General features: G+C 44.8%; 1 protein-coding gene across 1 annotated transcript in view; it reads left to right on the top strand.

Annotated features, from left to right (window-relative positions):
* Nucleotides 1-26233, top strand: part of LOC308125209 (junction plakoglobin-like) — a 142418-nt gene that overhangs the window by 103137 nt on the left and 13048 nt on the right. Inside the window, exons 4-13 of the mRNA XM_080488771.1 lie at nucleotides 3751-4004; nucleotides 4085-4323; nucleotides 8687-8888; nucleotides 8963-9107; nucleotides 9181-9284; nucleotides 12304-12423; nucleotides 13426-13644; nucleotides 22142-22294; nucleotides 23654-23773; nucleotides 25856-26006. Coding sequence (XP_080344897.1) covers nucleotides 3751-4004; nucleotides 4085-4323; nucleotides 8687-8888; nucleotides 8963-9107; nucleotides 9181-9284; nucleotides 12304-12423; nucleotides 13426-13644; nucleotides 22142-22294; nucleotides 23654-23773; nucleotides 25856-26006 — 1707 coding nt within the window. The remainder of the gene's footprint in view (nucleotides 1-3750; nucleotides 4005-4084; nucleotides 4324-8686; nucleotides 8889-8962; nucleotides 9108-9180; nucleotides 9285-12303; nucleotides 12424-13425; nucleotides 13645-22141; nucleotides 22295-23653; nucleotides 23774-25855; nucleotides 26007-26233) is intronic.

Here is a 26233-nt window from a genome sequence, read left to right as displayed (position 1 = left end):
ATTTCCACACTCTGTGTATCTGCAGCACTGACTTTTAATAAAGAATCAACCATCAGTGTGAAGATCCTCTGAGCTGAATGCTATTGAGACTAATGCAGATTTCCAAGGTTTACAGACGATAAAACCTGCTGCCACGTCGCCACTGTGAGGCTGACGTAAACGATCCTGTGTGGAGAATTTGATGGACTGCCATGACAATGTGTCAGATCGACTTCGGGGTTTGTTCTTTGACAGTGAAGAGCTGCTGTAGGGAGTGTGAAAGATAAATTAGAACAAGCTGAGGAGCATTTGGGAGTGAATTTGGAGTGTGCAGTCGAGACGTCCCTTTAACAATGTTAGATTTTAGAAATGCCTCTGCAGACACATTTTAGACTGAAAGGGACAAAAGGTTGCTCTCCAGGCTTCCCGAGAGACGTGTCTGCGGTGAATCCCACCATTCAGGGGAGGAGGAGAAGTCCTTCCCAAACAGGAACTGAAATTATGAAGTTCAATCTTTTCGACAGGCGATATCTGAAGAGGGACAGACAGACCTCACTGCTTCTGACATCTCACCAAAAGGTACAGACCTTCACATTTTGGAGCCAATAAAGTACCTGGAAATCAAAAACTTTACTACAAGGTCCTTTATCAGGGTAAATCTTTCAGTAGTAATTTAATCATTACAAACTCTACAGAGAAAAGCTGATAACTGAACAAACTCAAAAGGGATTTTATTGAATAATGATTTCTCATTAATCATAAGTTATAAAATCTAGTTGAGTCTGCTGTTCTGCAATGTGATACCTAATTAGGAGCTCCACCTGGTGGCAACAGAAAGGACTGCAGGTAACATGTGTAATTAATTCTTCACGATTATCTGCTATATTATTATCATTATTATTGTTGTTGTTGTTGTTGTTGTTGTTGTTGTTGTTGTTGTTGTTAGCTTCATCCTAAATTGTATAAACTTTGTGTGTGAGGATTTTATTCCTGGTTATTGGTCTCCGTCTGGATGCTTGGGCTGTATTTTCTCCTGATCCACACCCATGGCTGCTTGAATGCGGCTCGCCCCTCTCTTGCAATGGAGCATCTTTTGCATGCAGGAGTGACGACGTTCATTCAGATCACATGACTTTTTATGTTGAGTGGGGCTTCGCGCTGGAGGCTTTTGGAAGCTCAGAGCCGATTGGCTGATGTAGACACTGCTTGACAGAAACGGACCGACTCGTGACAAATGCCAGTTTCTGCTCAGCTCGAGCTGCCACTTAAGAATCAAAATGAACAAGGTCGATTATTTACAGGAGCACAAGTTTAAAACTCTAACTTTAGAGGAGAAACTGGAGCTCTAGAAAAGATTTGCATTTAAGGCTCCGACAAACACCACGATGTTCAGCCGTCTGGAACGAAAGATAAGATCGTGGGAGAATCGTTGGGAAAATCCGCGGAAAATCGGACGCCTGCAACCACTATCAGACTGTGTCCGATATTTGTGGAGTCATAGCAGCAGCTGTGATCACGTCAGCTGCTGCTGCAACCTGCAACCCGCAACCCGCAACCTGCAACCCGCAACCAGCAACCTGCAACCCATAACCTGCAACCCATAACCTGCAACCCGCAAACTGCAACCCGCAACCTGCAACCCGCAACCAGCAACCAGCAACCAGCAACCTGCAACCTGCAACCCGCAACCTGCAACCTGCAACCCATAACCTGCAACCCATAACCTGCAACCCGCAAACTGCAACCCGCAACCTAAAACCCACAACCTGCAACCTGCGACCTTTAACCTGCAAGTTTTATTGTGACGCTTTTTGTCCATCGCTGCTCCACCAAACGAAGCCCGACCAAACGACCCCGATCAGTCTCTGATTGGACCGAAGTCATGGGCTTGTCAGGCTCAGACCTCACGGACTGGATGATGGTGCAGCAGTGACAGGAAGACATTTTCCTCAAGAGAGATAAAAATGCGAGATATTGATGGAAAGAGTCATTCACGTCTTTAAAGATGTTGGCCTGTTTGTGTGACACGTTTGAGTGTTTGCCTGAAGCTAAGAGACAAAAGTTTGTGGCCAGAAGTTTGCATCACTGGCAGGTGACCTCTGTTTGATCTCTGAAGGTCATTCGCCTCCGGCTGCTCTGCTTATGACAGTCGTGACATCTGGCAGAAAGTTTTTCCCAAATTGAACTGAGATGATCTCCTGCCCTGATCCTGGAACAGATTTTCAGATTAACCTGAAATAATAATTATTAAGACTCCGTCTACAGAAAATCATTTCAAGTGACAACTCACAGTTTGTTCAAGTTTACACAGCACCGCTTTGAAAACTCTCTGTTTCCACGGAAACGGCAGAAATGCTGAAAACGATGTAGTTAGCATGTTGGGCCACTAGTTGGTGGTGTTGTCTGTTTTTGTAATGAAGCCACACACACATGCAGCAGAGAACAATCTGCTCTAAACATTAACACTCTGAGAACACGGACATTCTAGTGGACAGACGACCAAGTTGGATTGTTATGACAGTGACTGTCAAAATAAAAGTCCCAGGATAATGGACTGGGAGTCTTTGACACTCTGGAGGAAACACTGTTCTGATTGTCCCTCTACTGAGCATGTGCAGTATTTACTATGACGTGGTGCACATGCGCTGCAGTAGCAGTGTTTCAGAGAAGTTGGCTGAGATATTTTTCTAAAGTTCCACCTCGAAAGCCAGTGGCTTCGAGTACCATTGTCACATAAACAGTCAAACTGCAAGAAAAGGTTTCTGTTCACTTGAAGTCATAGGCTCTGAGTACATATGTGTGAATTCACAGATTCTTTCTGAATACGTATGTATAAACTGGTAAACCTTTTTTTTCAAAGTACCTGTTTGATCCCCTGGTGTTCCTCCAGTGTCGTGTTCTTCATGTTCTCTGCCCGCTGATTTTGTGTCGGTGATAATTAGCCTCGTCATTTTTCTTCTTGTGAGTTTTCTTTCAATGCTCTTCAACACAACTTGTTAGAAGGAGTACGATCCACCAAAACCACACAGACGTCAAGATTTGTGCCATAAACTGTCCTTGAATGGACTAAATTCCTCTCAAGAACGTCTTAACTTGTCACTCGTCCTTCTGTTCAACAATACAATGTGCGCTTTGCGTTTCTGTGGATACCCTGGATCACTGGTTTACTCTTACCGACGCCTTCACTTGCACTTATACCTACACTGCACACGATCAGTCATTGTATCATCCTCTTGTTGTGCATTTCCATTAGGTCACATGTTAGGAGAAATTCTCCCGTCAGTGTCGCCACCACTTGTCTGTCAGATTGTCTGTTATTAGCAGCTTTAGTCTGGAAGGAATGTGAGTAACATGATCACTTGTCTGTTTAGAGGCACTAAACTTTGAGAACAGTTCTCATATGGTCAAACAGGTTTGATGTCTGCGTACAGCACACATGTCTGGTCCTGGTCCTGGTCCTGGTCCTGGTCCTGGTCCTGGTCCTGGTCCTGGTCCTGGTCCTGGTCCTGGTCCTGAAGAAAAGTCTTATGTTAAATTGTGATGTTATTTCATCATTTAATTTAGTTTAGTTGAGGCATTTTTTTTGCTTCTTGGATACATGCAGACATTTTTAGCTTTTTTCATCTCTTACTCTGTTTTTGCTGTCAACGGCTCACACGGTTTACACACACACACACACACACACACACACACACACACACACACACACACACGCACACACACACACACACACACACACACACACACGCTGTCTCCCTCTGCCCCGGACAGATCTGGAGGACCAGTACTCACTAACCCGGGCTCAGCGTGTCCGGGCCGCCATGTTTCCAGAGACGCTGGTGGAGGGGGAGGCGGCCATGCCCGTCCAGTCAGATCCGTCGCAGCAGAGCAACGTGCAGCGACTCGCCGAACCCTCCCAGCTGCTGAAGACCGCCATCGTGCACCTCATCAACTACCAGGACGACGCCGAGCTGGCCACCAGGGCGGTGCCAGAGCTCACCAAGCTGCTGGCCGACGACGACCCGGTGAGCCGAGTTCCCTCAGAGAGCCGTCACGCCTCAGATCTCCTCGTCTGCACTGACAGAAGCTTCTCCTCCTCATGCAGGTGGTGGTGAACAAGGCGGCCATGATTGTCAACCAGCTGACCCGGAAGGAGGCCAGCCGCCGTGTCCTGGTGCAGTCTCCGGCCATGGTGGGCGCCGTGGTGCGCGCCATGACGACGGCGGTCGACATGGAGACGGCTCGCTGCACGGCCAGCGTCCTCCACAGCCTGTCGCACCAAAGGGAGGGACTGCACGCCATCTTCAAGTCCGGGGGGATCCCGGCACTGGTCCGCATGCTCAGGTACAAATGGGCCTGACAGTTTTTACAACGTCTAAAAACTCTCACTGGAATTTCAACATGTTTTTGGGGGGTGGCGGTTATTGAGGATGCAAATTTGGCTGCTTGGCGGCAAAGCATTTTTTTAGTTTTTTTGAAGTTGTAAAGTCTACGACCCCGATGACCCAACAACACGACAATCGGTGTCCCAATAACTGCTTCAAAGGTCAAAGCTGAAAACACACCATTTCTTTGTGTTTGTTTCAGAAAAGTTTTGTAGTTACAAATGGCAATGTTTTGAAAACAATGTCTGTTCCCAATTTTTAAAATGTTGCTTTGCCAGCGGCCACCGTTGTCACACAGACAGACACTGAAACGCAATGAGGTTTGCATTTTCACTTGAAAACGTTTTGGTGTAAATGAGCTCCACATCTTGTTTCAGCCAGCTGCTGCATTTTGGTCCTTTAGGGAAGAAACTAATGATATATGTGATAATTAGTCACAACCTAAAAGCTTTTATCTTTTTCTTTTCGTCGTCGATGCCTCTGGTCACTGTTCTTTTATTTTTCCACCATAAAGTCAAACTTCACTTCAATTCAATGAGATGTGACTTGGGGGGCTTCATTTCTCAGATATGAATATACATGCGTATAATGCTGAATGAAGTCTGGAAATCTCTCTAACAACTTCATATTTATGCAAATGTTCCCCCAAGAGCCGAGTTAAAAAAAGAACATTGCAAGATAAGATTGAGGAACGACGACGGTCGTTCCACGGTCGCACTGAAAATTGACTCTGTAAAATGTGACAACTGCAAATTGAGTGCGACGTGATGAAAGGGCAGGGCGCTCACGGTCGGGCTGGAACGGTAAACGCATAGGGATGTGATGTGCTGTTAGATTTCCAGTGATCGCTGCAGGTTTCTCTGGACTTAAGGGCATTTAACAGCTCTGAACGTGTGGATCAAAAGTATAAGAATCTGAAACTTTAAAAGCCTGAAGAAGCTTGAACTGCAGCAGAACTCAGCAGGTTGGTGTGAGCGGATCCTTTGGATCAAGCACCTTCGTCTTCCAGCACATCGAGTTCCGTCATGACGACACAGAAGAATTCAAAGATCAGGTGAACTCTTTCAGCTCCTCAATAAACTCAATAACCGTCTTCTGACGGGGAAACCCAGAGTGTTTTGGATTTTATGGCTGCAGAAATATCAAATTTGTACAACAGTTAAGGCCTTATGTTTCTTTTCTTCCCAACTTATTTCACCTTTTTTGTTTAGGATTTGAAATATGAAAGAAAAGTGTGATCATTCGCAATTAGCGCACAAAAATGGTTCGATTAACAAAACTGAGAAAGAACTGTGTTTACATGAAAGGGCAAATTTCAGAGCACAAAGATAAACATCATGTGATTATTATATATTACAGATCATATTATCACATATTTCATGTTCAGCTTTACTTTTAACATTTTGAAATTTAGCAAATTTTTTAGACTCCCGCCTAAAACTGCTATATATATATATATATATATATATATATAGCAGTTTTATCCTCATTCTCCTTCTTTCCTCCTCATGTTGTCTCCATTCTATCTGCTCGTGTTTAACAACCAATTGAAATTTGAATTTTCTGTGTTGCCAGATATGGTAGGTATCCCCCAATTGAGGAGCCAAACTCTCTCACCCTTTACTTTGTTTATATCATGTATTTGTGTGTTTGTGATGTGTTTATTATTACACATGTAATAGTTTTATGGTTTTAACATGATTTCTACACAGAAATCTGGGTTTTTTTGAGGCGTGTGAGTTTTACATTATTTGGGCTCAAAACAGTGAATCACATCTGGCAACCCCGGTGCTGACCAGCATGTCATCCATAGTTACGTCTTTCAACAGCATCTTCTGCGTTCTGGGGCCAGAACCCATCAGGTCCGATCACGTTCACATGGCAGTCTGATAGAGGTCACGTTTGAAATGTAATGTAATTTATCAGGCAAAACAATCTAATCCCAGCAAAATATCAGAATTGATTACCAAGACCTGCAGTGTGAACGTAGCCTTTGTCCCTTTCATTGGTTGTGTAGTTTCTTTTTTGATGAAGTGAGTATTGGAGACATGTTTTCTGACCTTTAGTATTTGATCATTCATTTGATTGCTGTGTGTGAGCATGTCAAATACCTTTGAGGTTCTCCTGTTTAATCTGATCTGTAATGTCACTGTATTAGTTAATGCAGTGTTTAATGCTGTTTGTGGTCGAGCAATTGGAGGGGGTCCTCATTTAATGTAATCGAAGTCATTGCAGCCATTCAGTGTGACGGCTTCAGCTCATTACTGTCGCTCGTCTGTGAACGGAGATCAGCTGAGCTGTGAACGTGCCTGAATGATTGTAGTGTACACGCAGCTCCAGTCACTGCTCAAATCATATTCCTGGCACAGTTACAACAGGAAGACAGAAGAATGCTCCAAGACAAATGTACTGAATGTTGAAATAGTTTCAAAATAATGTTATGTACTCCTATGCAGTATTTTTATTTACTCTAAAAAAGAAAAAGTTTGACCATTCAAGGAGAAAACTGTGAAGATCCATGATGCACACACATTTCAAACACATTTCAAACACATTTCAAACACACAAACCATCGCGCCAAAAACTCTTCTGTTATATAAACACATGAAGTCAACAGTTAAACTTCCACCGTTCCTGATGTTTTCTTTATGTTCAGTGAGGAATTCAAAGTTTACTGACATTACACTTGCTAACCTTTGGGGCTGGATGAAACAACATGAGAGAGCCCTTTAATAATTATAATATTCAACATGGGTAATGAACATAGAAATGAAAAGTTCATGGTGCTGCAGGGACAGAAAGTTGAAAGAAATGCTTTTGGCAAACATCCATAAAGATGGCAGAAGAGCAGGCCAGAACAGTTTAACTACATTTAGTTGCTTGGGCCACGCTGGAGGTAGAGATTTACATTTTTCCACACTGGAGTTCATCCTCTAAGATGGAAACAAGAGGTCAACAGAAAACACTGCAAATGAAGCTTGCAGGCTACCCTTCACTTTTATCACCAAATATGGGGTCTTTACAAGCCCGAGGCAGGGCGGCAGAGTTAATCCTTCACACTGAGGCTTAACAGGAGGATAACTCACACTCATAATTGATTCAGGAGCTTAATTCATACAGAAAATGAGAGAAAATTGAAAAAAAAATAACAGAGCGTCACAGTCTCTGCGTGGCTCCTGTAAATACTATTGACATCCAAGTTTTCTTCTCGCTCTGTCTTCAATTCTGTTGATACTTCTCCCCCCGGTTTTATGGCAGGTACAGGTTTGTTCTTGGTACTGTCACCCAGAATAAACAGGGCTTTATATCGTGAATGTGTTTGTGTGGTGTGAGGCATTAATCTGTTTAGACACAGGAAACAGGATTTCATTTGTCCACAAACTCCTTCTTTCCTCTCTATTGAAATGCTTTTATGAAGCATCGTCCCACTGCAGAGCCATGATAGAGACATACAGTACGTAGCTCTTCTTTATTGGAGCTGTCTCCATGAGTCTGTTAACAGGCTGTAACAGGATGCACAATATGGTCTTTTATTAACCACTTCAACTGATTGGACAGGAGCAGTAGTTCCTCCACAGCCCCAATGTGGCATGCCAACTGCAAAACTCACCTCTCAATAAGCTCCCACAATTAAATCCCCGTTGAATATGGCCAGAGACACTACCAAGAAGTTACGTCGAAATATCTCAAACCCCTGAAACTAAGAGGGCTGGTTAGGGTTAGGGTTAGGGTTAGTGTTAGGGTTAGTGTTAGGGTTAGTGTTAGGGTTGGGGTTAGGGTTAGTGGAATAGTCCAAATGGGGTGAAACTGGTAAGAACTGCTATTTAAAAAGGGTTAAACCAAAATGGCTACATTATAATCTTTATTCAAGACTGCAAATGACTTAAATCAGTTTCATGTATCTGACATGATCCTCGGAGCATCCACAGCTGCCACACCTGTATGTGCCGTTCAATAGATCAAGAAATGAAAGTCCAACAGTCATTTGTCCTGATGATATAATGAAACAGTGTAATACGTTCCTGGTTTTCTGCTGCGGCCACAGCAAGAGTGAAAGATCACAAAATGAGTTGGTTAAAGGCTGCTGAGCCTTTTTCAGACTATAAATTACATTGAGGAATCACTTGGACACGTGTTGTGGCTGACTTCATGGGTTCACAAGGTTCCAATCCATGTTAATCCCTCAGTGATGGCCTGGCTGGCTGCTGACATTCAAGGTTTTTGGACTGTGGAGGTGCGCTGATGGGGGTGCAGGACAAGGTCGCAGATTGAACAAAGCTCCTTGAAATGATTTCATTGTTTCTCTATCGATGAATCTGCAGCTCACCGGTGGAGTCGGTGTTATTTTACGCCATCACTACTCTGCACAACCTGCTGCTGCATCAAGAGGGAGCCAAGATGGCCGTGCGCCTGGCCGACGGCCTGCAGAGGATGGTTCCCCTGTTGAAAAAGAGTAATCCCAAGTTTCTGGCCATCACCACGGACTGCCTGCAGCTGCTGTCCTACGGAAACCAGGAGAGCAAGGTGAGGGCAGCTGTCTGCCAGAGGGAGGGCAGTTCTGCTTTTAGGACTAACACCGATTCCTTGGACTTTCTCAGCTGATCATTCTGGCCAATGGGGGTCCAGAAGGTCTGGTTTTCATCATGAGGAACTACAACTACGAGAAGTTGCTGTGGACCACCAGTCGTGTTCTCAAAGTACTGTCTGTCTGCCCCAGCAACAAGCCGGCCATCGTGGAAGCTGGTACGTTCCCGTCAGCAGATACAAATCAACACACAGATAAAGTGTGTGACTGTGTGTTCTTGTGTGTTCTCAGGCGGCATGCAGGCTTTGGGTCAACACCTGACAGGATCCAGCCAGCGTCTCATCCAAAACTGTCTGTGGACACTTCGCAACTTGTCAGACGCTGCAACCAAACAGGTTTGACCCACCGTCAGGGTTTGAGGGCTTTTAGCTAAACTGTGTCTTAGATTTCAACAGAAAGTTCAACCCCCGCTGAGTCGGAGGAGAGAACTTCTACAACATTCATCAATCTGCAACCACTCCTCAGAAATCCTCTTCATCAACTCCTGATGTCTTTGGTGCCTTTAACAGAGAAATAAATTAGGTTCCACGTGAATTGAGCCGTTCCCTAGCAGCAGGTACGTACGAGGCGAAGCTCGGGATGCAAGCGTTTGGAGGACATGAGTAGATGTGGTTCAGTTTAAAGTTTAGAATCATTAGGTACTTGTGGCTGCATGAGGGTCGGTTATTGATACTGTGCAATGTAGGAAGACGTTTGTGACACTGTCAGAAGATAATCTCAGGATCTCTTTGGTACTATTGTAGTACTCAACCGTTGTCCTGGTCTTGACTTGGTGTTGGGATGTTCCGGTACTGGTCTTGGTCTCGACTCGGTCTCAGGCTAGGTGGTCTTGACTACTGACAAACTGTCAGGTCCTGTTTGTCTTCATTTTCACGCTGTTGGGGTCATTGGGTGCTGAAGCTCGTCCAATGAAGATCAGGGTGACATTGTCAGTCTGTTTGACACAACAAAGTGTTCTCTGAGAAAAATCACGAACAAACGAGAGCAGAGAGGCAGCAGAAACACGGCCGAACACAGGTCTCTTACGAGACTTCTAAAAACATTGAGAAACACACAAACACACACTTATACACACTTTTATTGTCACCAATGAACCTAATACATTGAACCACATGTCTTTGGATAATAGTACCAGTAGAAACCTGAACATGCAAACTCCACCAAGATGAGCCCTGGTGGGACTGGAGATGTCGAAACACAAACACTGTGAGGCTTCGTCATAACCGTCCCCGCTGACAGCATTTCTTTAGAAAGCACAAAACATTGTATGTGTAGTGAATGGAAGGAATACAGTCTGCACAGCCTGATGCTTTGCATTGATGTAATACTTTCGTGCATTGGTACATTAACCCAGACCCCGGAGAGATTTCCGATCTCCTCGAACCCACCTCATCGTTCTTCTTTATAAAGTCCCAGTCCCTCCAGATGAAATGGTTTTGCCATTTCCCCACACTGTGTGTAATTTATGATAAACATGCAGTGTTCCACATTTGCAAGACTATAATTTTGCAATTACCATCTAAAGTAAAACAGCGTCTTTCCATCATGTGCAACTTTGCATAATTGAGTGATCAACATTGTGTTCATCTCCCATTTACACTTACACACTGGATATTTGCACACAAGGAAAGAAGAAGAAGAAGAAGAAATGTCCTACTTTTCTGCATTAATGAGATCTGTGTGGACAAACACAAAGATTGACTGAAAGTTTGCACAAATAAAAACTTCATCTTGTGCCACATACAGTACATGTGGCGGCTCATAGAAATTTGATAGAAATTTGTCATGCAGCCCAATTATATCCAGGATAAATCAGGCCCAGGTGATATAAGGTGCCTTTAAGCAAACTAAGCTTTTATGTATTCTGCTTTGTACTATTGATTCCTACAATGAGTGGCAACATTTATAAAAGACATTCATTTGTAAATAATTTCTCTTAATTGCATGATGTGAATATTTTAAGTCTTAACATGACTCCTTATCTCTCTATAGTGTGAAGGAAATCTTTTTGTGAACTTTTGTTCATTTCAGTTGTTTCCTGTAAATTGAATGTTTTTTTCGTGACTATAATGAGGTGTTATTGAATTGATATGAGAATAATTGACTCCTCACTTGTGATTGTGAGATGAGAGGAAAAGGCAGATCGTGGGAGCATGCTCTATAGAAATGTTTATTGAAGACAGTCGACTTGTAGGAGGCTTCATTGAGCCTAAACAAGCTTTGACAACATCCCGGATAAAGAGTTGGTTCAGGCATTGTTCTGTAAAATGAAAACTTGTTCAGAAATTCATGAAAGTAATTGATAAGCGAGATTTTAAGATATATAAACAGTCACTGTTAAAAGGAGCACGGAGTGCAAACTTTTATCCTCTTCTAGAAGATTCAGTCACAAAGTGGAGTTCAAACTGGTCTCCTTCAACAAACACACTGTGCTAAAGTTTAAAATGCTTTTACAATGATTTATGTATCACAATTTATTCTCTGGTGCAGTTATTTGCATCTTTGGCTTCGTCTAGATGTATTTTTTTCTTGTGTGCCTCTTAATAAGTTCGTTTTTCATGTGCAAACACCATATTTAAGCGGAGAAGGAATTTCTTTATAAGGACAGTAAAGTGTATGGCCTGGAGCAGCAGGACTTTATGGGCTGGTCATCTTAGATTAGACGTCATAACATCCGTCTTTATTGTCGGCGTGGAAATCATCTGCAACAAGCCCGGCTGGTTTGTGTAAAGTCGAGGTAAACAACAGCGAGCTGTGTCAGGTTCAGGTAAAAGCTCTTATCCGTGGTCTAATGACTTTAATGGAAGACAAACTTTCATCTGATGACACCAGATTTGCTGCTAAAGTGGCTAATGCTAATGGTTTTCTGATCTTTCAACAGTGGTTTGAAAGTTTTGGGCTCTATCTCTATCCTCTTACCCTAACTGGAACAGCAGAAAAGCCTGGTTCTACAGAAAGTCTCCACCTCTGAGTCTGGTTCTGCAGGTTTCTTCCTGTTAGAAGGGAGTTTTTCCTTCCCACCGTCTCCTCTGCTTGCTCATGTGTAATTGTTGGATGTTTTCTCTGCAAAAGTGCCTTGAAAGGACTGTGTTATGTTTGGAGTCGTAGAAATAAAACTGAATTGAAGTGAATTCAATTAACCACCAACCCCTAAATGCAAATCGTTATCCCTACCCCAGGAGCTGTTGGGTACATAGTACATAGTTACATATTGTTGTGTGTGTTTTACTCGTATGAGTCACATTTTGAAGTCTTGTTATGATCGAATCCCTCAGTTCGCTGATACACTCAGAATTACTGCGAAGGCTTCTTCGTGAAGCGTCCTGACCTTCTCTGTCCTTTGGTCCTCCACAGGAGGGTTTAGACGGTCTGCTGCAGATTCTGGTCACCCAGCTGGGCTCAGACGACGTCAACATGCTAACCTGCGCCACCGGCATCCTGTCCAACCTCACCTGCAACAACTCACGTAACAAGGTAAGCGCTCGGGGAATGCTCTGCAGCTTGTGCTGGTGAACGACGTCACGCGCTGCTTCACGTTGAGTGTTCCCGTGCCTAAAAGATGATGTCTGACGATCAGAGACAACACTGTCCCAGTTCAATGATTTCTGCCCACAAATGTGTTTCCATGGCAACAAAGTGTCCAACGACTCCTAAGACTCCGAGCACTAAGTAGACATAACGCGTGACTGAACAAACACGATCCTCAAGAGAGGAGACACATTCCAGTGTCAGTGTTCACTTCCATCTCACTGAACACTCAAAGAAAAGATGGACTTCTATGTGTGAGACGTCAGTGGTGCTGAGCGAACGTTGCGTCAGTTCTCTCTGAGTGTGGGACAGACGGTTGCTAGGGCAACCAAAGGCAGGAAACAGCAGGTAGATGGTGACACGATTTCAGCCTTACCTTTGAAATTATGCAGCTTTCAGAAGACTTTAACTCTACGCTGTCGTCCAATTAGTGGAATAAATGAGAGTCAGCCAACTTAGTCCTCTGTAAATTCAGACGTGTTGTAATATAACAACAAGGGAGGAAGGCCATTGGATTTTGTGTGTGTGTGTGTGTGTGTGTGTGTGTGTGTGTGTGTGTGTGTGTGTGTGTGTGTGTGTGTGTGTGTGTGTGTGTGTGTGTGTGTGTGTGTGTGTGTGTGTGTGTGTGTGTGTGTGTGTGCATTGACGTAATGAACAATCCCAGCAACTGTGTAAAGTCTCCACATCAGCCGGGCCGTCCTGCAGAAGAAAACCAATCTACAGGAGCAATACATCATGTTGATATTTACTGTTTTGTCTTTGCTCCCAAAACTAGACACACACACACACACACACACACACACACACACACACACACACACACACACACACACACACACACACACACAGGGTGGTTATTTACCGGAGTTGTTTTCTTGGATTTATCTGTGGAGATTGGATCGTTTGCTGCATGTGCAGCCTCCTGATGGAACCGTTCTCTCCTGGCAGACGCTGGTGACTCAGTTCGGCGGGGTGGAGGCGCTGATCCACGCCGTGCTCCGTGCAGGGGAGAAGGAGGACGTGGCCGAGCCGGCAGTGTGCGCCCTCCGCCATCTCACGTCCCGCCACCAGGACGCGGAGCTGGCCCAGAATGCCGTGCGGCTGCACTACGGGATCCCTGCTGTGGTGAAACTGCTGGGGCAGCCACACTACTGGCCTGTGGTGAAGGTGAGGAGATGCTCAGCGTGATGGATTTGTTTTCTGCAGTACTGTAACACCAGGACTTTCAGTCGTAATCCATTCGTACGTAATTCCTATGATCAAATGATTTCCTCAGGTACAATGCTGACACGTGTCTGACATGAAAACATGTGGAGCTGAACAGCTGCTGACTCTCTTTGTAATCGTATCCATCAACGTTCTCTCCATTGAAGAGCAGATCTTTATGATTTACTGGAGAGATCTTCCTGACAGCAACAATCAATATATCAATATCAATATAATAGCATTGGTATGCAGTCACTGTCGCTGTAATTAGCTTCACATACTTCACATTTTTTCGGAGAAAACGTGACACAATTAAAAACAATAATAGAACAAACTTTATTCTTTTCAATAGATTAAATTTGTGTTGATTTCAAGGAGTGGTAACATCTAGAATATAGAGCATCTTCCTCTCTCTAATTGACAGATTATAGACAAGAGTGTCTTCCTCCACTAACATCCAGATTATAGAGCGTCTCTCTCCCACTGATTGATGCAACTTAACTAAGGGAAACTATTAAGTAAAGTTACTTAGAAGAGTTACTTTTCCAAATCTCTACTGGTTTTTGCAGTAGCTAAATAACCTTGATTAGTTTTGATAGTAAAATCAATAAAGTGTAACCAATTACCAATACTCTGTCCAGGTAAAGGACTAAAGTTGTCTGGGAAGTTGATTAAAAATGCCCATAAAACTAATGTCAGGTGTCCAGAAAATGAACTTAAGGTGTCAGGGAGATGGACTGACGGTCTTCAGATAATAGACTCAAGGTACCATGGAAATTAACTGAAGTTTTCCAGGAAACAGAGAACAGCAAATGGACTGCAACAGCCCTGGAACTGTCCCACCATTGGCCAGAAAATTAAACTCGGGTTCCATAGGAAATGGACGAAAGGGGCCCAAGAAATGGACAACAAGCACCAGGGGACCTTGACTTAAGAAAATCAACTAAAGCTGTCGAGGTAGTGGACTGCAGGTGCCCCAGAAATAGAATAGTATGTCCGGAGAATGGACTCCAAATCCCTGTGAACTGTGTCACACGTGTCCAAGAAACAGACTAAAGATGTCCAAGAAATTGTTTACAGTCTCTAAAATAAAGACACTTGCATAGCCCCTGTACTCAGAGGAAGACTGGAGAAGTTCCCAATCCAAGCTGCTCCAGGATGAGGTTTCCACAGTCAGAAATGTGGGTTTCTTCTTCCTGGACTGTACGCCTCACTCAAACTTCTCTTCACTGGTTTGGCGACTGCGGTAAAGTTGAGCTGTGATTGGATGGTGGACTGGCCTGGTCTGGACCCTGCAGCCAATCTGTGTGCTGTTGGGAGAAGAGCGAGTTTGATCGACAATCCAGAAGATGTGAGAGCTGCTATCAAAGCAACCTGAGCTTCATCCGACTCAGCAGGTCCGCAGAATGATCACCTCCACACCAACAAGCTCCCATACAGGAAGTCATACAGAAGGACAGGAACTGGACGCAGCTTAGAGACATAAATGTCTGAAATAATAGCAGTTTTACTTTGTGTGAAATGAATGTAGGTTTCCGTGACCCTTGGTCTGATCTCCTTCACGAAACATGATTGCTGATGATCCGTGGAAGCAGCATCAGAAACCTATGAAATAAGCATTTTCCTGAATTTCATTTCACATTGAATTCAGCTGCAACCTCTTCGCCTCGCTTCGCTCCTGCACATCCCGTCTCTTGGTATTTTCCAATCTCATCTGCGTCGGCTTACCGTTCCCCTGCTTTTATTGTTGAGTATCACGGCGTGAATCCTTCTACAGCTCTGATATCCGGGTGAGTTTCTCTTCATTCAAGTAGGATGAGGTTTCCTTGTGAAACCACCACACTCAAAAATATGTAATTATCTTAAACAAGTACAAACATCAGAGAAAATCAGACCTTGAAAGACACATTCGGAGTCGATATGGGATTGATTCTCTTTTTGAACCAGGTATGGGCACGTTCAGTTCACAATCAGACTGCACCTTATTATTGTGGAGTCTTGTAAAAATGACATCATGACCCTGAATGTTCACTCCTGAGGTCAACACTTCCAAAAAGAGCCAATTCATCCTGTTCGTTTTTCCATGAGTTAAAGTTGTTTCCAGGAAGAGCATCCAAGGATGCAACCTGCAATACGTGGGGCAGAATGACTCAACAAGTCATTCGTCTCAGATGCCTTTGGCCTATTAAATAAGTTTACCTGCTGTTATGCTCCCCAGTCTCTATTTATCTCTGTGTTTCCTCGTAGCTTTTATTGTCCATTTATCTCTGTTGTCTGATGGTCGTAAGGTTTACTGCTGACTGTGCAACAGACTGCCGCTCAGGGACTGTAAAGCTATTTTAGCCTACAAGCACCCTCATGGAGACTTCCTCTCAGAATTGTTAGCACAACTGTTTTTTTGTTGTTGTTTTTTAGCAACATTGAAATTATTTAGAGAGTTATCTATTTTTTGATGGTCACAATACTAACCCCATTTCATCAAACACACATTCACTTCTACACTAAATTTACCAATTTAATGGACTCAGGGGGCTGTCCTGACAATTCAAAGACGCCTCCTTTGCACACCAATACAAAAGGAAGGGAAATTGCCAGTCCTGTGACAACCACAGAGGCAGTTTGGTTTTGTGTATAGCAGCGAAGATCCTCGCCAGGATTCCCCTCAACCACCTCACCCAGCACCTTGAACAGGACCTGCTGCTACCAGAGAGCCAGTGTGGCTTCAGAAAGGGGCGACGAACAGTCGGCATGGTGTTCGCTGGACGCCAGTTGCAGGAGAAGTGCCAAGAACAAAATGTCGACCTGTACTCTATGTTCATCGATCTCACAAAGGCTTTCGACACTGTCAGTCGGGAGGGTTTGTGGCAAATAATGAGCAAGTTTGGATGCCCAGAGTGATTCATCCAGATGGTTCGTCAAGTCCAAGCCGGAATGCAGGCCCAAGTCCTCCATGACGGAGAGGCATCCAGTCCCTTCCCAGTCACAAACGATGTGAAACAAGAATGTCCAGCATGTCGTTTACAGCGATGCTAACAGATGCCTTCCAGGACTCTGACCCAGGAATTAGAATCAGGTCCTCACCACACTGTTGTACGCAAGTGAAACCTGGACCATGTAGCAAAGACACGTAAAGAAGCTGAACTGCAACCACCACAACTGCCTTTGCAGGCTACTCAAGGTGAAATGGCAGGATGGAATTCCTGACACAGAGATCCTTGAGTGGGCAGACATGTGCAGCATCTTCACAACGCTTCGTAAGGCACAGCTCTCCCAGGCTGGCCATGTCACAACAATGCAAGAGGAGCACCTTCCCAAGCGCATCTTCTATGGAGAATTGCAAGCAGGTGCTCGATCACAAGGTGGCCAGAAGAAGAGATTCAAGGACACTCTGAAAGCCTCGCTGAAGAACTTTGGGATTGACCACACCTCTTGGGAGACACTGACCCAGAACCAAACAGCCTGGCGTAGAACAGTCGAAGCCCAGGGCATCGACACAGCCAGGATAAAGCACACAGCCCCCAAGCACCATTCTATGAGAGGCACCTCCGCACCCACATCTCGATTTAGATGAAGATGAAGATGGTCCTCTTCCAGCAGGACAGACGAACAAACGAACGAACGTTGACTGACTGTAGCTGCAGTCACGGTTAGAACGTGCAGTCAATCTAAAGAAAGTCTTAAGGCCGATTCATACTACATAAGAACAAGAAGAAAGTTCGGGAGTGCGGGGTCCTGCCGAACAAAATTACGTCATTGTCTTCGGCCAGAAGGAACTGGCCGAAGAAATTTGGTTCGGCTGTGCCAACCGTCCTGGCCGAACGGTGTGGGCGCCGCACTGCCGATACTTCTGCACTGCCGTGTGCTGCACATGCGTGTTCCAGCTCGCTAATGACTATCAGTCATATTTTATTCATATTTAGCTTGTAAGCTTGCTATTGTGTGAGCCCGGCAGCTTGTTAACATGTCGGAGGGCGGAGTTACGTGATGCACCCGAACTCATCACTCAAGACCAACATGGCGGCTTAGACACAAACTTTCTCTTTTATTACTGAAACAGTTCAGAGAAATGTATTTCTGAAAACATTGGAACCGAGAAGTAAGCTGTGTCGTTGAAAAGTTAAAACGCTCCTTCACAGATGTGTGCCTGCTGTGAGGGGGCGTGGCCTGCTGTGAGGGGGCGTGGCCTGTTGTGAGGGGGCGTATGAAAGTATGAAAAACATGCTTTTTCGGTAGCTGGCTGACGTCACGGCCCGACTTTTCTTCTTGTTCTTATGGGTTCTTATGGGAGTATGCAGGGGCCTTTACAACCACTCGATTCATGGATATTCTCTTCTCTCTTTTTTTTTTTTTTCAATTAAAAAAATTTCTTTGTTCTGTTCGGCAGGTAAGGCCTACAATATTGTGTGGCTGTGAGTTTTTCAGTGTCAGAGCAGCTTTTGTTCTTGCAACAGGAAAAGGTTTGGAATCTCCTTCTGCTGCTCTGCCTTTATTCTGGGATGGCTGCCGGACACAACCGGGGTGGGAACGCAGAGAGTGAGGGTGTCAAATAAACAAATCCATAAATAAGCAACAAAAAAACGGATACAGAAGAATGAAATAGTAGCGGCACATCTTATTGATGATGGATGGAAAAGAGTGTGTGTGTGTGTGTGTGTGTGTGTGTGTGTGTGTGTGTGTGTGTGTGTGTGTGTGTGTGTGTGTGTGTGTGTGTGTGTGTGTGTGTGTGTGTGTGTGTGTGTGTGTGTGTGTGTGTGTGTGTGTGTGTGTGTGTGTGGAACCTTCCTCATGACATAATGCAGCCTCTTGTCCTAGAGGGTTAAAACCTTATCCATGTCCATTGAGAGCTGGAGACCAACACATTCTGGAGGCGGCTGGCAAAACTCAACCATCCATCCGAAGCTGTTTGGGTTCAATGCCTTGCTCAAGGACACTTCTGCATCAAATACACAACCTTTTGATTGGAAGGTGACCCCCTCTACCACTTCAGAAGTTCCCATCATGCAAGAGATTTAGAAACCCAGATTCCCTCACACTCCACTTTACTGACGGGTGCACCACAACTCACCCACAGACAACATGACACACTTTTCCCATCAGGCTTCACTCGCAAAACACTTCAGCTGTGACAACACCCGCTGGCGCCTCGTCTCCCCGGAGAGTCAGACAGACGCAGACACAGAGACATTTAATCCTCCGGAGAGCAGGCAGTCCTTCTTTATTTGTTTTTGTTTTTGAAGAGAAGGTTTGGAGGAAGCGGGGGAGGCTCGACCAATTATATCCAGCTTCTGGTAACATCGGGAAAATGTAAAAATACTAACAGCGTGAAGTCCTGCAAGCAGCAGTCCCCAGAGCTTCATTAGAGGAGACAAGTGACAAAGGACATCAACACACTGACAATGTATCAGGTGGCTATTCTTAGTGCAAATTGTGAAGAGGTGGAATCAGAGACAGACTCTTTCTGAGCTGCTTTTATTTTATGGCTTTTAAGCTGAAAAGGAAGCAGAAGTTTTAGCTGGTGCTGGTGCTGGTCAGGTCAGGGCAGTTGACACTTGGACTTGTTGCTCTTCCACTTTGGTTTTCACACTTCTCACTGTCATTCGACACGCCGTTGTGTCCAGAAATAGATCTGGACGTTTTCCACGAGTCACTAAGCATGTTTGTCATGGATTCTTGCTGCTGCGCAACATCTCTGCAGAGTGTAGATGACATGTGAACACCAAGAGGATGAGGAAAAATACTTTTTCATATCAGATGTATTTCATGCCAGGAGGAGAGAAAACAAACAAGTACTGAAGTCTGTATTTAATGTACCAAATCCTTACAAGCCTGAATAAAGACGATGAATTCACTCCACCAGCTGATTGTTGTCTGAACTTGTGGGGGGGGGGGGGGGGGGGGGCATGGGGGAGGCTTTGCAATGATTTCTGCTGTCAAGAGCGATTCCTTAAGGTGATGTTCTGCCCCTGAAATGACGATGTACAAAATGGTTATTGCATTACAGATGAGTCCATTGTGCTGAACTCCGACCCGGCGTTACCCGGCGTTACCCGGTGTTACCCGGTGTTACCCGGTGATACCAGGTGTTACCAGGTGTTACCAGGTGTTACCCGGCGTTACCCGGTGTTACCTGGTGTTACCTGGTGTTACCAGGTGTTACCTGGTGTTACCCAATGTTACCAGGTGTTACCTGGTGTTATCAGGTGTTACCCAGTGTTACCCGGCGTTACCCGGCGTTATCAGGTGTTACCTGGTGTTACCAGGTGTTACCCAGTGTTACCTGTAGTTACCTGGTGTTACCAGGTGTTACCCGGTGTTACCTGGTGTTACCTAGTGTTACCAGGTGTTACCTGGTGTTACCAGGTGTTACCCGGTGTTACCCGGTGTTACCTGGTGTTACCTAGTGTTACCAGGTGTTACCCGGTGTTACCCGATCTTACCAGGTGTTACCTGGTGTTACCAGGTGTTACCCGGTGTTACCTGGTGTTACCTAGTGTTACCAGGTGTTACCCGGTGTTACCCGATGTTACCCGGCGTTACCCGGTGTTACCCGGTGTTACCTGGTGTTACCAGGTGTTACCCAGTGTTACCCGGTGTTACCTGGTGTTACCTAGTGTTACCAGGTGTTACCTGGTGTTACCAGGTGTTACCCGGTGTTACCTGGTGTTACCTAGTGTTACCCGATGTTACCAGGTGTTACCAGGTGTTACCCAGTGTTACCCGGTGTTACCTGGTGTTACCTAGTGTTACCAGGTGTTACCTGGTGTTACCAGGTGTTACCCGGTGTTACCTGGTGTTACCTAGTGTTACCCGATGTTACCAGGTGTTACCAGGTGTTACCCGGTGTTACCTGGTGTTACCTGGTGTTACCAGGTGTTACCCAGTGTTACCCGATGTTACCAGGTGTTACCTGGTGTTACCAGGTGTTACCTGGTGTTACATGGTGTTGAACGGTGTTACATGCTGTTACCCGGTGTTACCCGGTGTTATCAGGTGTTACCCGATGTTACCAGGTGTTACCTGGTGTTACCCGGTGTTAACCGGTGTTACCAGATGTTACCAGGTGTTAAATAAGGGAGACATGGCAAACATGCAGGGCTGCGGCCCTCCAGGATCCTCCAGGAGTTTGACAGCTCTGCCCGAGATCATTTTCTAGTGAAGCTGCTGGAGGTTTAGACTGATGGAGGATCAGCTTCAACATGGAGAGTAACACATAATATCCAGCTTGAGGTTTTGTCTGTGACTGAAGTGCTGCAAGGATCACATTGTTCCTTATATGAGCAGAAAAGTCAAAGATATCTGAGGATTTACTCACATTTCTTGCTCTGATTATGATTGCAGTAATCACTCGCCCCCACAGCGGTTTAATGGGGCGACTGCTCTGATAATTAGTACAGACACTCGAGGTTGTTATGTAGATTCACGTGGTGCTTTTTTATGATCACACAAGGAAGACCTTGTGTTTGAGCATGCTTCACGCGAAGGCATTTGTCATCCATGGGTTTATTTTCCTTGAATTTTGTGACGATGGAAGTAATGTGGATATGTAGAAATAATGCAAAGCAGCAACTATCTTAAAAGAATTCTACAACACATTAACATTTCATCTTTATGTCTCCGTCACTCTCCATTACCTACACAGTGAAATGGAATCCTATTTTGTCACATTCCTTTTTGCATTTTTGACACACACACACACACACACACACACACACACACACACACTCGTCCCCCTCAGTCACTCAGACAGCTCGAGCAACTCAGGCAGATTATATTAATGAACTGAGGTATTGGTGTTTAATGATGTGGAATGGAGGAATGGACGATGTGACTCTATAGTGAAGCTGCACAGAGCAGCAGAGAGAAGAAGGAGAAGAAGAAGGCAGGGGAGCCATTTTGGTCCTGGGGAGACTTAGGTGGAGTAGTGACGGAGGTCTGACCCGACCCCACCTTGCGTTTGGGGGGAGGGACCTAAGAGCATGGTGGTCTGGATGCCCGGTTTGACCCAGGTCCTGTTGGCTGATGGGTTCCTTGGCAGCATTTGTCTCAAATTTCATCTTTCGGTTCAACCAGTGAGATTTACTTTCATCACGTCTCATATCAGCCTCTACAACAGCACCTTAGTGACTAACTGTCGGTCTTTCAGTGATGCCTGCCTGGACTCTGAGTAAATTCTGTGATTTTCTCAGCACACGCGTCATCGTCACAGAGCTGATCTCTCATGGACATCGTAAAGCTGGAAACTTTCCCGGTCGTCTCCACAAAAACAAAAAAACCTTCCCTTTTTTCCTCTCCCCACGGTTTCCTTTGATATGCACCATCACACTCCGCTCAGTAAACACGATGTAGCAGGCAGCGCCATTTGGAGACTCTGCATGCAGAAGTTTTCTTTAAAGCTGACCCACATAGAGTCTGGAACATCCTCCTGCAAGCCCCTCTTTGATCTCCGCTCTCTCCCCAGGCCACCGTGGGTCTCATCCGGAACCTGGCGCTCTGCCCGGCCAATCAGGCGCCGCTCAGGGAGGCAGGTGCTATCCCACGATTGGTCAACCTGCTGCTGAAGGCTCATCAGGACACGCAAAGGCACGCCTCGTCTGCACAGCAGACGTACCAGGTACAACACACACTCCTCAACACCAACGAATCACTTCCTGCAAACGTTCACATCGACCACAACACCTCCTGCACAGTAGAGAACAATGTAAGGCCAATACTTTTAATAGTACGTTGATAAGTATCTCATCATTATCAAATTATTAACAATGCTCAGCCATCTTCCTCCTCTAAGATCCAGATAATAGAGCATCTTACCTCTCTAACATCCAGATTATAGAGCATCTTCTCCCTCTAACGTCTAGAGTATAGAGCCTCTTTCTGCTCTAACATCCAGATTATAGAGCATCTTCCTCCTCCAACATCCAGATTGTAGAGCATCTTCCTCCTCTAACATCCAGATTATAGAGTATCTTCCTCCTCCAACATCCAGATTATAGAGCATCTTCCTCCTCTAAGATCCAGATTATAAAGCATCTTCCTCCTCTAACATCCAGATCATAGAGCATCTTCTTCCTCTAAGATCCAGATTATAGAGCATCTTCTCCCTCTAACGTCTAGAGTATAGAGCCTCTTTCTGCTCTAACATCCTGATTATAGAGCATCTTCCTCCTCTAACATCCAGATTATAGAGTATCTTCCTCCTCCAACATCCAGATTATAGAGCATCTTCCTCCTCTAAGATCCAGATTATAAAGCATCTTCCTCCTCTAACATCCAGATTATAGAGCATCTTCTCCCTCTAACGTCTAGAGTATAGAGCCTCTTTCTGCTCTAACATCCTGATTATAGAGCATCTTCCTCCTCTAACATCCAGATTATAGAGTATCTTCCTCCTCCAACATCCAGATTATAGAGCATCTTCCTCCACTCACATCCAGATGTTGAGTTGTACAAACCAAAGGAGAGAACTTGGAACTGGAAGATGAACTACTCCGTCATTAAAAGTGAAGCCGTCATTACAAAGTGTCTTGAAGACACAAAGAGCTTCACCTCTGCGGTCAAAACGTAAAACCTTTGCAGCAGTTTGAGTGTTCGTTTACACAACAATGGTGTTTGAACTCACTCCCAGCTCCGTCTTTGTGGAAACAGTGGAAACGCTGCTATTCAGCCTGTCCTCCACTGTCAAAGTAAATAGCTGTTCTGCACATGCTCAGTAGATCGACAATAAGAACAATGTTTTCATCCATGCTCTCCTGGGACTTGGTAGTTTTATTTTGACAGTCACCATACAAGCAATCCAACTTGGTGGTCTGTCCACCGGAATGTCCGTGTTCTCCCAGTGCAAGCAAGGCGCTGTAGCCAATCCCTGATGACAATGGTCAGTTGGCTGGATAAACCCAATCCAGCATCCACCACAGGGTTAACAGAGTTTAATGTGTCTTCCTGTCTTTCACGGCCTCTTTCTTTCTGTCATCAGGATGGCGTTCGCATGGAGGAAATAGTGGAGGGCTGCACAGGAGCTCTTCATATTCTGGCCAGGGACCCCATCAACAGAGGGGAGATCGCCAGCATGCAGACCATACCACTGTTTGTGCAGGTACGTTCACCTGAGGGGCTGACGATGCGTCCTTAGTTTCGGGGACGGCTCTGCTTCACACGTGATGTCTGTGGTCTGGACAAGTCGTACTAAATCATCAAAATGTCCTAGATTTTAAGCATGTATGAGACGTAAACAGAGAGCAGACGTCAGAGCAGCATCTCTTCTGATTCATAGAAAGTTGACTTTATTACACTTTAACATGAAAATGGAGCCATTAGTTCCTTTAGTACCATTCTTCCCTGCGACCCTGCGCTGGATAAAGCGGGATACAAGATGGACTTTAAAGTTACTCTACCAGAAAAAATCTTTAAAATATACTTCCCATAAAAGGTCTCACTCCTGCATAGAGAATAAACCTATCCACCAAAACAAGTCCATCACCACTCATGTCCAACCTGCAGTTGATTGAATCGATCACACCAAAGTCGATTTCTCTACAAACAACCGGAATTTGTTGCCATCAAACTGCGTTCATGTTTCACTAACTGACTCACCTTGGGAAACCTGCCGCAAGGGTTTCTGGGATATCAAAGGTGGCGTTATGGCAGCCCCAGCGAAAAATAAAAAGAAAGAAAGAAAGAAAGAATATTGAAGCCATGACAATAGTCGGAAAAGTTCCAGTTGCAAATGGAGATGGAGTGAGATCGAGTGTTCAAACGGGATCTTGTGACACAATGCTCTGAGAATCTTTGACTATTTCTGTGACGCTAAGATGTCAACAAACCCAGAAATAGAAATGTAATATTAGTGAAATGAGGAATTTCATTCAAAAAGGTTTTGACAACATATTAGTGACCAACAGCTAAAACTGGCTCTTAAATCTTTCATAGCAGAGTGGATTCTGGGAGAGTAACTTTAATAGCAAATCTCAAGCATGATTTAGGCCTTTTTGTTTTTTTAATGAAAACCTGGATCTCTCTTGGCAGAAATATTCCTGCTCACACTTGGCAGGGCTGCTTGGATTAAGCTCGAGTCGCGTGGCTTTCCTCTGATGCTCTGGGTCGCTTGTCGAAGCAGGAACTCTGATTCACACCAAACAATCTTCTCCCAAAGTGAAGGAAGATGGAATATTGGATTAGAACGACAGGATCCAACATGGAGCAGAACCTCTGTCTCTGCTAGCTTCATTAGCTCGCGCACTTAAAGACGTTTGCGTAATCTGAGGAACTCAATGAAGTAACTGACGGTTACGTTAGTGGTGTCGTTGCTTTTTTCACAGTTGAAGAGCTGATGACTCTCTCACTCTTCGCTTTCGCATTACACAGAGCTGCTTCCCTTATTTATATGTTATTATTTCACTAAACTGCTGTTTACTTTTGTCATGAATGAACTCGTTGGCTTTGCTTTCCAGGAGTTTATTGAAACTGTTTTGTTGATTCTTTTTCGTTTCACCAGTTAATAAATTAGGTTTTTCCAAGGAGCACGGACATCCAGAGCATCTTTCTCCCACTAATTCATGTAACGTCAGCGAACATCCAGATTATAGAGCATCTTCCTCCACTAACATCCAGATTATAGAGCACCTTCCTCTATCATCCAGATTATAGAGCATCTTCCTCCTCCAACATCCAGATTATAGAGCATCTTCCTCCACTAACATCCAGATTATAGAGCATCTTCCTCCTCTACCACCCACATTATAGAGCATCTTCCTCCTCCAACATCCAGATTATAAAGCATCTTCCTTCTCTACCACCCAGATTATAGAGCACCTTCCTCTATCATCCAGATTATAGAGCATCTTCCTCTTCCAACATCCAGATTATAGAGCATATTCCTCCTCTACCACCCACATTATAGAGCACATTCCTCCTCCAACATCCAGATTATAGAGCATCTCCCTCCTCCAACATCCAGATTATAGAGCATCTTCCGCTAACATCCGGATTATAGAGCATCTTCATCCCTCTAACAGATTAAATAATGGATGTTTGTTTGAAGTGTTTAGCTCGACGCCATGAGGTGAAAATGCAAATCAAAGAGGTGTAAAACTGCTTTGCTCCTGAGAACGAGTCTCGGGATACTGTGAGTACTGAATGAGAGAGGTTGAGGTGCTTCTGGTTCTGTGTGTGTGTTCAGCTGCTGTACTCGTACGTGGAGAACGTGAAGCGAGTGTCTGCGGGCGTCCTGTGCGAGCTGGCCCTGGACAAACAGTCTGCGGAGCTGATCGACGCAGAGGGAGCGTCAGCACCTCTCATGGAGCTGCTGCACTCCAACAACGAGGGAATCGGTGAGTGGCACGGGAAGCGCTCAGTGTTCTGCTCACAATGAAAACCAAGTTGTCCGAGTCCAAAGAGGCTGGAGCAGATAAAAGTGTAAAGACGGATCACCGTACGTGTTAGTGGAACTGTGGACACCAAAACAACACTTTCATCCTCTCGTCCTGAGAGACAAACTGACTCAACATTTCACTGCACCGCTGTTTCTGGGCTGTGGGAGGAAACCACCGGACTCAAA

This window comes from Lipophrys pholis (genome assembly GCF_963383615.2).
Source record: "Lipophrys pholis genome assembly, chromosome: 19".
NCBI lineage: Eukaryota > Metazoa > Chordata > Actinopteri > Blenniiformes > Blenniidae > Lipophrys > Lipophrys pholis.
Note: the sequence above shows the minus strand (reverse complement) of the source record. Positions and strands in the feature narration are given on the sequence as shown.